This window comes from Euprymna scolopes, chromosome 17, assembly GCF_053919585.1.
Source record: "Euprymna scolopes isolate OS-2025 chromosome 17, ASM5391958v1, whole genome shotgun sequence".
Taxonomy (NCBI): Eukaryota; Metazoa; Mollusca; class Cephalopoda; order Sepiida; family Sepiolidae; genus Euprymna; species Euprymna scolopes.
This window is the reverse complement of record NC_136498.1, coordinates 111,737,822-111,751,393: the sequence shown is the minus strand read 5'-3', so window position 1 is coordinate 111,751,393 and position 13,572 is coordinate 111,737,822. Positions and strand designations below refer to the sequence as shown.

General features: G+C 34.6%; 1 protein-coding gene and 1 long non-coding RNA gene across 2 annotated transcripts in view; one reads left to right on the top strand and one right to left on the bottom strand.

Annotated features, from left to right (window-relative positions):
• Positions 1-13,572, bottom strand: part of LOC145296887 (uncharacterized) — a 60,946-nt gene that overhangs the window by 3,633 nt on the left and 43,741 nt on the right. The gene's annotated exons all lie outside the window — the stretch shown is intronic.
• LOC145296886 (pleckstrin homology domain-containing family B member 2-like) overlaps positions 1-13,572 on the top strand; it is a 61,599-nt gene that overhangs the window by 25,306 nt on the left and 22,721 nt on the right. Inside the window, exons 3-4 of the mRNA XM_080143032.1 lie at positions 1,352-1,497; positions 10,826-10,935. Coding sequence (XP_079999158.1) covers positions 1,352-1,497; positions 10,826-10,935 — 256 coding nt within the window. The remainder of the gene's footprint in view (positions 1-1,351; positions 1,498-10,825; positions 10,936-13,572) is intronic.

The following is a 13,572-nucleotide window of genomic DNA, read 5'->3' as shown; positions in this document are numbered from 1 at the left end:
CATAGTTTTCTCGTCCACATGAATTTGAAGGTAGGCCGACTTTGGGTCCACAATTTTAGTTGCTCGTTCCAATCTCCTCCACTTTCTCATGACTTCTTCACACACGTCAATTCCATCTTTACTGGTAAATTTATCACCTTGTCTTCTCACTGTTTACTCGTCTCTGCTGGGATTGTTTACCATAGAGACTGCAACAACTACCCCCAGTTCATCGGAATGTTTTGCCAGCACTCTGGCATGCATCAAAATCTCCTCTACCTCCATGGTTTTAATCCCAGTCAGTCATCATAGTTTCATAGAGATATGGTCAGGAAAACCACTCCCAACAGCCAGCTTAACAGTCTTCTCAGGGCTGCGTCCAGTATATCTAGCCAATCCTGCTAAACGCCTTATTTCTGCTGTAAGCCTATTATATGCCTCAAAATGTTTTCTGAAAATGCGGTCTTTAATCTGTTCTTGATACTCTTGGCAATGGTCTGGTCTCTCCCATTTCCAGGTAGACCACTCACACATTCCCTTCCAAATACATTGAAATCAATGTTGCTACGTCTTCGGTCTTTTGCAGGTTTGCAACTAGCTTTAGCTTATTAAGCCATGCAACCAAACTGCCTTCTCCAGTAAACGGCTTCAAAATGTCATCACTTAACCTTACTCGTTTGCCCATTTTCTCCGTTGGCCAAAATAGTTTGCTGTAAGATGTTCTGCAGTCTCTCAACAATTTATGTTAACTATTCTTCCCCTTCTCCACAATCCTCGCGTTATATCAGAATTCAATACACAACTAATTCTTCTCCTTCTCACAATTCCCGGACTCAAAATTCAATACACATCTGACAAAACTCACTTCTGCCAAAATCAATGTTCTTCTCTGATCAATAGGCTTTTTATTGAAACCGTCTGCCTTTCATATGCATATCAGATGCTCTGAAGTCTCGTTACCACATAAGATGGCCAGCCTATAAGTAAGTGCAGCTGGCATTTTTTTTTTTCTCCTTGCTTGACGTGAACTCTGCATGCTATACAAAAAATCAAGTTTGTATTAATTTTTAATCACATACCTGACAATCCTTTACCTGTATAATAATAGATGCTGTCACGACTGGAGAAGTATCACTCGGCACACTCATTCTTGCCACGATAAAGTTCAAAATTGCCTTCACAATCTAGTGAAAGCTGATCTTTACAAGCCCTTTCTCACAGAAAAGCTATTGTAAAAACAAACCTAATTTTCCTTTGTGTTTTTGTTCATTTTAATTTAAACTGAATTCAAACGAAATACAATCCAAGCTGCTCTCCTCCCCAATAATTCTGTCTAATTTGTTTTGCCTTTCCTTTTTTGTGGCTATTTCAGGCAGCATTCTGTGTCGTTGGAAAAAGAATTGGTTTGTTCTCTATAAAAATGGGACAATGCGCTACTTTGAAAACCAGAACAGTTTGACATGTGAAGAGACCATTAATATTCCTGCCTCGTTGATTTGTATAAAGAAAGGTAAACAGGTATGTAGAAAAAGTACGAGGACATATAACTTTTGTTTCTATCCCCTCCCCCTTCCATTCCACAAAACAAAACATGAGTTATCTCCCCCTGTGATCACCAAAATCGAGGAAAATCGGTGCAAAAGTGTAAAAATTAAAAAAATGGAATTTGCCAAGTGATAGTCGAACGACAGCATTATACATATGCATGTGTAATGTAGCTATTGGTTTATGTTTTAATTTTTTGCCTTGCAACAAACATGTCTTCATAGATCAGGCATTAACGTCAAAGGAAAAAGTAAATCGTAAGCTAAACGTTTTGATTCCCGGTGGTGGTGCACAAGTCGTTTTTTTTTTTTTTTTTAACTTTTTAAATCATTACTATATATTGGGTCCAATATCATATAATAATGAATACAAAATCTGCATTAATCAAAATATCATATTTAAGCGTATTTTACAACCGGGCAATGCTGGGTAGCCTGCTAGTTTCAATATAAATAAGGTGACCTTGTTGATTCACCCATTTAAATAGGTAAAAGAAAAGGTAAGTTTGTCAAATCCAGTTAAATATTTAAAAAAAATAAAAACAAAATTCAAAATTAGTTCTTTTCTACTAACTATCTCTCTCTCAAGCTACAGGTTAAATAGTATTACGACTAGTAGTGATATTCTCTGTTATTTATAACAAACTATTTGAATCTTCTTTCTTTATTATCTTTGACTGTTAATAAACAAAGTGAAAATGATGGAAGCAAGAGTGATAAATACTGTATGAAATGAGTGTGGATTGGGAGGTAAAAAAAAAAATATGCAGTCAAAAAGGGAAACGTGATAGTTTAACTTAACTCAGTTCCAAAACTAAAGAATATTTTAAGCATATATTTTGTGCGATTAAAATATACAGGAAAAAAGCTTTAAGGAAACAAAATTTGATTAACTCATATTTTGTGTAATATGTCGATTACAAATTTTGGTAGATTTTAAACAAAAGATAATGAATTGTATTTTTTTTTTTTTATGTTTTGTGAAAAAATAAATTCAGCAATTTTCAGCAATTGAGTTGAAAAACTATTATTTCATTTGGACTTGAATCTACATTAATCAACATTAATTTTTCAGATTTGAAAAGAAAAAATAATGAGTGTATTTTCAAATATTTGTGAAAAAGTGTAATTTTATCACATTGTGCACGTAACAGAGCTGCTAGCGCGATTAGCAGCAGCAGCCGCATGACAGCTAAGAAATGCAAATGACCAAGTTATGTGAAAGCAGAAGCAGAGAAAAAAAAAGGAAAACAGAGACAATAAAAAGGACGTGTGACCAGAGAAACAGAGGTATTAAGACATGCCCAGAGAAACAGAGGTATTAAGACATGCCCAGAGAAACAGAGGTATTAAGACATGCCCAGAGAAACAGAGGTATTAAGACATGCCCAGAGAAACAGAGGTATTAAGACATGCCCAGAGAAACAGAGGTATTAAGACATGCCCAGAGAAACAGAGGTATTAAGACATGCCCAGAGAAACAGAGGTATTAAGACATGTCCAGAGAAACAGAGGTATTAAGACATGTCCAGAGAAACAGAGGTATTAAGACATGTCCAGAGAAACAGAGGTATTAAGACATGTCCAGAGAAACAGAGGTGTTAAGACATGTCCAGAGAAACAGAGGTGTTAAGACATGTCCAGAGAAACAGAGGTGTTAAGACATGTCCAGAGAAACAGAGGTATTAAGACATGCCCAGAGAAACAGAGGTATTAAGACATGCCCAGAGAAACAGAGGTATTAAGACATGCCCAGAGAAACAGAGGTATTAAGACATGTCCAGAGAAACAGAGGTATTAAGACATGTCCAGAGAAACAGAGGTATTAAGACATGTCCAGAGAAACAGAGGTATTAAGACATGTCCAGAGAAACAGAGGTATTAAGACATGTCCAGAGAAACAGAGGTGTTAAGACATGTCCAGAGAAACAGAGGTATTAAGACATGTCCAGAGAAACAGAGGTATTAAGACATGTCCAGAGAAACAGAGGTATTAAGACATGTCCAGAGAAACAGAGGTGTTAAGACATGTCCAGAGAAACAGAGGTGTTAAGACATGTCCAGAGAAACAGAGGTGTTAAGACATGTCCAGAGAAACAGAGGTGTTAAGACATGTCCAGAGAAACAGGGGTATTAAGACATGTCCAGAGAAACAGAGGTGTTAAGACATGTCCAGAGAAACAGAGGTATTAAGACATGTCCAGAGAAACAGAGGTGTTAAGACATGTCCAGAGAAACAGAGGTGTTAAGACATGTCCAGAGAAACAGAGGTGTTAAGACATGTCCAGAGAAACAGAGGTGTTAAGACAAGTCCAGAGAAACAGAGGTGTTAAGACAAGTCCAGAGAAACAGAGGTGTTAAGACATGTCCAGAGAAACAGAGGTATTAAGGCATGTCCAGAGAAACAGAGGTGTTAAGACAAGTCCAGAGAAACAGAGGTGTTAAGACATGTCCAGAGAAACAGAGGTATTAAGGCATGTCCAGAGAAACAGAGGTATTAAGACATGTCCAGAGAAACAGAGGTATTAAGACATGTCCAGAGAAACAGAGGTATTAAGACATGTCCAGAGAAACAGAGGTGTTAAGACATGTCCAGAGAAACAGAGGTGTTAAGACATGTCCAGAGAAACAGAGGTGTTAAGACATGTCCAGAGAAACAGAGGTGTTAAGACATGTCCAGAGAAACAGAGGTGTTAAGACATGTCCAGAGAAACAGAGGTGTTAAGACATGTCCAGAGAAACAGAGGTGTTAAGACAAGTCCAGAGAAACAGGGGTATTAAGACATGTCCAGAGAAACAGGGGTATTAAGACATGTCCAGAGAAACAGAGGTATTAAGACATGTCCAGAGAAACAGAGGTGTTAAGACATGTCCAGAGAAACAGAGGTGTTAAGACATGTCCAGAGAAACAGAGGTATTAAGACATGCCCAGAGAAACAGAGGTATTAAGACATGCCCAGAGAAACAGAGGTATTAAGACATGTCCAGAGAAACAGAGGTATTAAGACATGTCCAGAGAAACAGAGGTATTAAGACATGTCCAGAGAAACAGAGGTGTTAAGACATGTCCAGAGAAACAGAGGTATTAAGACATGTCCAGAGAAACAGAGGTATTAAGACATGTCCAGAGAAACAGAGGTGTTAAGACATGTCCAGAGAAACAGGTGTTAAGACATGTCCAGAGAAACAGAGGTGTTAAGACATGTCCAGAGAAACAGAGGTGTTAAGACAAGTCCAGAGAAACAGGGGTATTAAGACATGTCCAGAGAAACAGAGGTGTTAAGACAAGTCCAGAGAAACAGAGGTGTTAAGACATGTCCAGAGAAACAGAGGTATTAAGACATGTCCAGAGAAACAGAGGTGTTAAGACAAGTCCAGAGAAACAGAGGTGTTAAGACATGTCCAGAGAAACAGAGGTATTAAGACATGTCCAGAGAAACAGAGGTATTAAGACATGTCCAGAGAAACAGAGGTGTTAAGACATGTCCAGAGAAACAGAGGTGTTAAGACATGCCCAGAGAAACAGAGGTGTTAAGACATGTCCAGAGAAACAGAGGTGTTAAGACATGTCCAGAGAAACAGAGGTGTTAAGACAAGTCCAGAGAAACAGAGGTGTTAAGACAAGTCCAGAGAAACTAAGGTATTAAGGCATGTCCAGAGAAACAGAGGTATTAAGACATGTCCAGAGAATCAGAGGTATTAAGACATGTCCAGAGAAACAGAGGTATTAAGACATGTCCAGAGAAACAGAGGTATTAAGACATGTCCAGAGAAACAGGTGTTCGATATGTGTTTAGAGAAAGAAAGGTGTTCGATAGATGACTGGAGAAAGAAAGGTGTTCGATAGATGACTGGAGAAAGAATTGTGTGCACGGAGGAAAAATCGAGAGTCTACATGTTAAACTTTTTAATGTTACATTTAACGTTAAATTTATGTCGAACTCTGGAATCTGACAGAATTTTGAACTGAACCTTTTATTTAATGTACAGGTTTAGATTGTTCTTGTTCTGTCAACCATGATTAGGAAGAAGTGTTAAATATGTTAATTTATTCTTATTTAATATCGTCTGTAACGAGGATTGAACTTTCGACCTCAATAAGTCATTTAGAACTGATTGTTACTCACTATTTTTATCCATTGTGCCTGCCACATGTCTACGTGAATAATTCTTATCATGCATTTTGGAAGCTTTAAACCTAATCTTGTTTTAGATGTATCATATTGCACTAACTAGTCTCTCTCTTTTAGATGTGGTCCAAAAAGAATCTCTAATTTGATAGTTCTCACAATGTTCACAAAACTCCATCCCTTGTTTCATCGTTGCAATGTTGCATTTCTGTGCTTGTTTCAATAGAGTGTGCTCCGATGAACATGATACCGCCTTGCTGTAAATATAATCAGCCAACCTGACAATCTACTAAATCCTATCCCTTTACTGTAGAAGTCCCCAGATGCAGTAGAAATTTCCTCCCCTATTTCTCTGATCGTACCAACATGCAAAAATTTTAATGTAATGTGAACAAACATCTCACTACACAATCTCTTCACTCTATGGAATGTGACTGCTAAAAATATGTAAGTGAAATATCAACCCTATTCCTGTTTTTTTCGTTTCGATTTATTTTATAAAAACAAGATGGCTGCAATTTTTAACCTGCTAACAAAATTAAAGTTGTCTTTTTTAATTATTCAGTAATATTTAGGTAATTTCGACTGCATAATTTGGAAGTTACCAATGTAACTTATTAGAATTAGCAAAAAAAAATCAGTTGAAACCGTTGTTTTTTATCTGAAAACTCCATTTATTGACTACAAAATCTTGCCCCAATTCTGTAGAAGCGCCGATTTTCTTCTTTTTTTAGTGTCGGCTTTCAATACTTATTAGAGGCGTTTCAATACAAAACCTAGCTAAGAACACTCCTAGACACATAAAGAACATTTGTGTGCAATTTAAAAAAAATATTAGCCCAGCCATTTCAGAGTCCATATGGAACACACACACAGACCAAGTGCATTTTATAGATAAGCAGAGATAGATTAACTCCAACTATCATTAACCTTATTGGCACTTTTGGGGATAAAGAAGAAAAAATGTTAATTCATCAGCCGATGATCTGGATGAGTAAAGAAGACGTTCTGCTCTGTCTTGGAGCTGTATTGCAAAAGAAAGGGTTCGTTTGATCACTGTCATCTATCCTATTTATCTTTATTTTCATTTTTATCATATTGTTGCATCCTCAATGTAAATACCCCCAACCAAGCCAACAAGCAGCAAAATCCAACCTCTTCGCTGTAGAAGTCCACAGATGCCGTAGAGTAGAAGTTTCTACTCTAATAGCTTCTTTCTTCGAACTGCTTGCCTTTGGAATTCCACACTGCTCCTTGTGGACCTGACAGTATCATCATACATATTAAATGTAATGTGAACAAACATCTCTCTGTACAACTCCCCACTTAGGATACCCCTATAAATCTGGCCCCTAATTCACAGTAGCCACTTACATGTCTGGCAATATACCTTATTTGGCATGAATAAAAGTATGAAAAAAAGTTATTTTAATTAGAATGATTTTCTTTCTCAACGTTTTTAACTTCATAATTAATAAAAACCTAATTTTATGATCACAAATTTGACAAGTTGTTTGATTTCAAACCAAATCAAATACTCCACTGAACACTAATATGGTGGCATAAATACCATTTTTATTTTTTTTTTAATTCCTAAATAAAGTAAACTAAAATGTTTCTTTATCGTGTATAGATGTCCCGAGTGGACATAGACATCACAATATTATGGTCAAATCCCTTCACTGATGGATTCGTTGGAGAATTTTACTCAAAATTGTGTTTGATCTTTGCATAAGGCTTTGGGTGCTTCTTTGTTAAAATAGTGAAATTCAAAATATTAAATTTCAAATAAAACCATTGTTGTATCGCAGTAATGAACATATCCAAAAATTACGAAAAACGATAAAAATTAATTAATGAAAACAATTTTCAAAGACAATTAGCAAAAATTGAGTTTTGCTAAATTGGCGTAAGATTTTCAGTTTTCAGAAAATAATTGCCTCCTTTGTTATGATTTGAACTCTCCATTAAAAAAATTTTTTTAAACAAAGCTCAATTTTCACTTATTCTCTTTAACAACTATTTTCATTAATAATTAATTTTCTACCTCATAATTTTTAGATATGTTTATTACTGCAATATGACAAGTAAATACCGTTTATTTTACTTGAAATTCAGTATTTTCATTTTCAAATTTCGCTATTACAATAAACGAGCACCTGGCTTTATTCTAAATTGCATTCCCAGGCAAAGAAACGGATAGATAGATGCCACATTTATACATAAATGTTTATAATATTTATAATATCTATAAACATTTCTGCTTTCACATCAATGACTGTCCTAATTACCTCCCCTTTATTATAATATGCCTACAAAGTGTCAGTCATAAATTTCCAACAGTCTTTATTAACATTCAATGATATGCACAAATGTGTTGCAAGCACACCTGGATATGACATGCAACATTGTCGATAACCATAACATACTCCTTTCTTGGCACCACTCGAATTTTAGCTGTTGTCAGTTCAGGAATAGTTTGATAAATTGTTTTGATAATATTATATTTGGGATAACCCCATAGTTAAAAATCTGGGGCTAAAATCTGGATTGATGAGATTTCCTCACATTTTGGTGATTAGAACGTGTTATCCTGAAATATCTTATCTGTAGGGTCATGTCAAAGATAGTATTTATCCAAACAATCTCCATACTAATCTTGAACTGATGAGATCCATCACAGACGAAATAATGGCAGTGCCAAGAAATAAGTGTCAGAGTTATTAATAATTTTGCATGTTGTGCTTATCATTGAACCATTGAACAGTGATAAAACAAAGACTGTTGGACATTCGTAACTAAAACTTGGTGGACGAGTCAGACAGACTGAAGTTTATTTGTACCAAATATGATTGTTATTAACAATGCTATGGATGGTATTTATGGGGAAGAGGTAATCTCGTATTTAAAATCCAACATACATAAAATCATTATTTAAAAAGGATAAAACTAGTACATTAACAGAACCTCTCTACTTTATTCCACATTAGTACAGAGTTAGGCATAAGCTCAGTTTTTAATGCGGGGAAAGTATTGCTACTCAAAAAGGGACACTCTGAATGTGACAGAAATAAAAATTGCCTTAGTCTGCAAGGATTTCTGCATTACTGACAGAAGACAGAACAGATACATTTTACATTAACATCTGTTTAAATAGTTGGTGTGCAAACAATTTCTTTTCCTTTTTCCAATCTGTTCATTCTTTGGAAAAATTTGATTTAGTATGTGTTATGGGCGGGAGGGTGGGAATACAACAAAAATTAAGACTAAAATAGGAATAAGACCTGAAAACAATACTTGTTCAGGTTTGATGTGAGACAAAGTTTAGATCCTGAAATAGGAAATACTTATTGAAATTTTTTTAGGTTAATAGAGTTATTTCCCTTGAACTAAAGACCTACGAAAGAGTTGATTTACTTGTTTCCCACTACAACAAAATATTTCACGAAGCTGACAGGTAAGGAATTCAGCCTGGCTGGTACAAAAATAGCCAGAACGTATTCTTCGATATTTCCTGGTAGGGATGCTTTAGGTGATCAATAATAATTCCTTTCCCTCAAAGTGAAGAGATAATATTTGAGAGGATGCATTTTCTAGGACCGAACTGGACTATACCATTTTAGATGAACGAGAGCCTGGTGTTGCTGTGGTAGTTTCTGGTCTGTCGAATTGATTACCAAAGTGAACCTCGGCTGGTATGAAAACAGCCGGAATGACAGCTGGTATGAAATGCACCATTGGCATTTGCAAAGAAGATGAACACAATTTAATACATGATATTTGGGGGGGGGGGTATAAAGCAGTTGTAAAAGAACATGGGGATTAATTAATGCTGAAAAGTTGAGATTTTTATCATATTGACAGTTTTATTTATTTTTTTTTTACAATTTTCTAAAAATAGAATTTTAAAATATTTTTCTTTTTCTCTTATATTTGATTTCAATAAATATTCGGTTAATACTACTAAGAAAAAAGTGGATAACAATGTAAGAATGTTTTATTTTCTACTTATAATAACAGTTTTGTTCTCTTGTAAAATAGACTCTGAACGGTATATACATCAGAAGAAAGAGCAATGAATTGTTCTTTTTTTTTTTTTTTAAACTTACTGTAAAATGTTAATAGTTGGAGATTTTCCGATATTCAGTGGCTTAAATTTCTACTGATATATATTGTTCAGAGTCAATTTTACAATTATCCTCATCAACATTGAAATCTAAAAAGGGAAAACAAACAATATTGTTTCATAATTTTTTTACTATTAATTTTGTGCATTTAAAAAAACAAAACATTTTATTGTCTGTCTGATATTTATGAAAGCAATGACTATAATTCTTTTTTATATAGAATAGTTATGGACAATTTTGAACCACCATATTTGTGGAAGAGACACAGAATGCTCCTTGACATCTGTGCTATAAGAATAGATTACAGATTTCCTCCTTGTCTACAGAAAGATTATAGAAAAGGTCAACAAAAATCAGGTTTTGACTACGAGGTGACATCAGTGTGAAAAGGTTGCATAATAGACGATCTAACACTGTCAGAGTGTCAAGTTTATCGTTGACAATGACATCATGTCATCCTGTTTTTTCTCTGATGGCCTTAAGCTGAATAGTTAGATCTGTGTGATCAGCAAGGTAGTGAAACGCTTGATCGACCAGGGAACTGCAGGTACACGTGGCAGAAAAACTTTGTGATTTGTCAAATCAGCCAGAAGACTCAGCCTAGGTCTATGAACTTCCTCGATCACAGTTCACATAATGTCTGCCCACTCTTGACTTCTTTGTGTTATGTGCAATGTGATATAACAATAAAATGTGACATAACAATAAAAAGACAAGTTGTAACAAAGATAAGCTAACAGCCAAGATCAACCAAGCTTTTGGAGGTCTAATTCAGGAGACAGTGACGAAGGCCTGCGATCAGTTCCCAGGCCATCTTAAGACTTTCATCAAGGCCAAAAGTAAATCCATCAAATGAAATTGACAGAACAAGTCATGAGGACAAACTGACTCTCGGTTTGATGAATAAATATTTAAAAAAACATTTTTTTAATTTTCTTTTACTAGACAATTTGCAGCAAACAAATATTATCTGCTCCTTTTAAAATTATTATATTTCTATGCCAAACATGTTTTAACTTCCTGCCATTTTTTTTCTTTTGTTCAGATCAAAGATTCAAATACGCCCCCTGGTGGTTTTAATGTCGCTTGCCTTTTGGAATTGGTCATCCGTGATAAGAGAATAATTCTTTGTGCTGAGAGTCCAGATGATATGAGGTAAACACGTACATACATGCATATTAATGATGGGACGATTCCAATATTTTCCCCAATTCTAATGCACATACCGATTCCAATTCCTATTCTTTTAAAATTTCTGAATATTTAGCTATAGAGTTTTTCTTTTTTTATTTTCAGATGACCGTAAAAACCCACGTAATATGTGCATATATATTTTTCCGCAAACATAAAAATACACTTGTGAAGGTTGATCTATAGATTTTTGTTTTATTGGAAGTTTAATATCACCAAATATTATTTTATCGTCAGTACCAACAACTGAAGAGTGAGAAAGAAAAAACAATTAAATGAATCGGTTTTGGTATCCAAAAATAGGCATAAATTTCCAGATTCTTATATCGATTCCTATACCTCTGATTTTCAATTCTGATTAATCGTCCCAACGCTAGTGTATATATTAAATGTATTTTTTAATGTTAGGACAATTAATTGGAAACAGAAAAATCAGAACTTTTTGGGGGGGTATTGAAATTGGAAAAATTTGTGCCTATTTACCGATTTTTTTTTTTTTTTTTTTTTTTTTTTTACACAGTGATCACCACTTATCAAGGCCAGGAGGCCACTCAGGGATAAGGGTTATTGCAAGTACATTACGTTAGTGTGGAGATTTGATGAAGTGTTTAATTAAGGGGGCGGTTCATTAGGAATTTGTTAACATTGGACTTGAAGACATCCACGTTGTAGTCCGGAGGGAAGCAGGCAGACGGAACAGAGTTCCACAGGCGTGCAGTTCTAAGAAAAAATTCTTGTAATCATCTTTTTTATTTGATTTTGTTTAAAACAATATTTTCCACTGCTGACAGTAATAATAAAGTAATGAATATTTATTGATTTAAACTTCCAATAAAACTAAAATATATAGACCGCCCACTCACAAATGTGTTTTTTACATTTGAGATAATAAAAGCACATCTAAGATGTGTTTTAATGGTAATCAGAACAAAATAACGATTTTATAGTTAAATATTTTGAGATTTATAAAGAATCAAGAATTTAGGTCCAGAATCGGTAACTGTATTGAAATTGGTTATAATATTGGAATTGTCCCATCGCTAGTACTTTAAAAAAATCTTTTTATTTTTTGTTGCATCCTTACATCTCTATGAGACGCTCTGTCTGTTGGTCCAACCATCTAAAGCTTAAAAGCATCATTTTCTGTTAGTCTGTTGTGCTTAAATTTTAAAATGTATTTTAAATGCAGGCACACACACATCTCTATAAATTGCTTGTATCCATCTGTTGATCCACCTGTCATGCTAACGTTTAAATAAAATTTTAATTTATCTATTACAAGAGGCTTACATCTGTCTGTCATGCTTGAAATAATTTTCCTTCTTTTATGCTTCAGTTAGAAATCAATCTCTAAATTTGTCTCTGCATCTCTATAAGAGGCTCCGTGCGTCAGGGATTTATCAGCCAAGTTAAAGACATATTTTAAACATATTTTAAGAATGCCTTTTCTCATTTACGTTCGTTGTTTTATGACATATGAATTAGTAATTAGTATTGGGACGATTAATCAGAGTCGGGAATTGTAAAAATCGGAACTTTTTGGGGTAGCGGAATTGGTATCAGAATCAGAAAAATTTGTGCCATTTTTTTCCAATGCTAAAACGATTTTTTTAATTGTTTATTTTTTTGTTGGTCCCCCAACAAAGGAGGGATTGGAGCTAGTAATTCACTTACGTTTGTCCATTTGTTTGTTCACACATTTCACAGTAACCACACCTTGGATTTTTTTTTAAATTTTGCACCAACATTAGTCATGATGAAAGTAAATTTTTGTTATCATTGATTTTCCAGGATAACTCTTGTTGTCCCCATAGAGGATCTTATAGGGTTAAAAATGCTCTTGTTCCATCAACCATGAGTTAGGGTTCCTAAGTAATTTGGAATTGTATTCCGAGTGTGGTCTGCATTGAAGATTAAACCTTCAACTGCCAGAAAGATTGTAACTTACAACTGAATTTTACCAAATACTTTATCCACTACACCATGTGTCTTTGTGAACAATTCTAGTATTTGGAGATTCAAACCTATTTTCGTTTTTACAAATATAATCTAACTACTTATCACTGTTTGTTATTACAGATTACTATGTGGTGTCATATTTCTGATATTTTTATTAAATATAAACTAAAAATGTATCTATATACAAATGATAGTAAACTTTAAAGAATAAAAAAAAAATAGAATAATTAACCTTTTTTCTGATTGGTCTAAAACTTTTGGTTATTTGAAGCCGCCATAAGAAAAAAGAAATAAAAGAACTGCCATCTATTAGCAAAGCTAGAAAGCAATCGTTCGTTTTGGAGATTAGAAGAGCAACCCCCCCCCCCCTCCGGGCAGCCAAACTCTGGTGAGTTGGCCCGTTATATCCTAAATTTTTTTTATTTAATTTTTCAAGTTGAATCCAATTTTTGCGGTGCATTAGTTTATTAACGATGAAGATACAGAACAGTAAAGAATGGCTTTCTACATAACACTGTTGTTCCAGCGTGGTTCGTGTTCTGCATAAGTGCCGAAGCGTATTAAGGTCCTTTCCTGATCCTGGTGAACTTGAAGAAAGCATCTTATCAACTTTAATCATCCTTCTAGTATAAGGGAGTACCT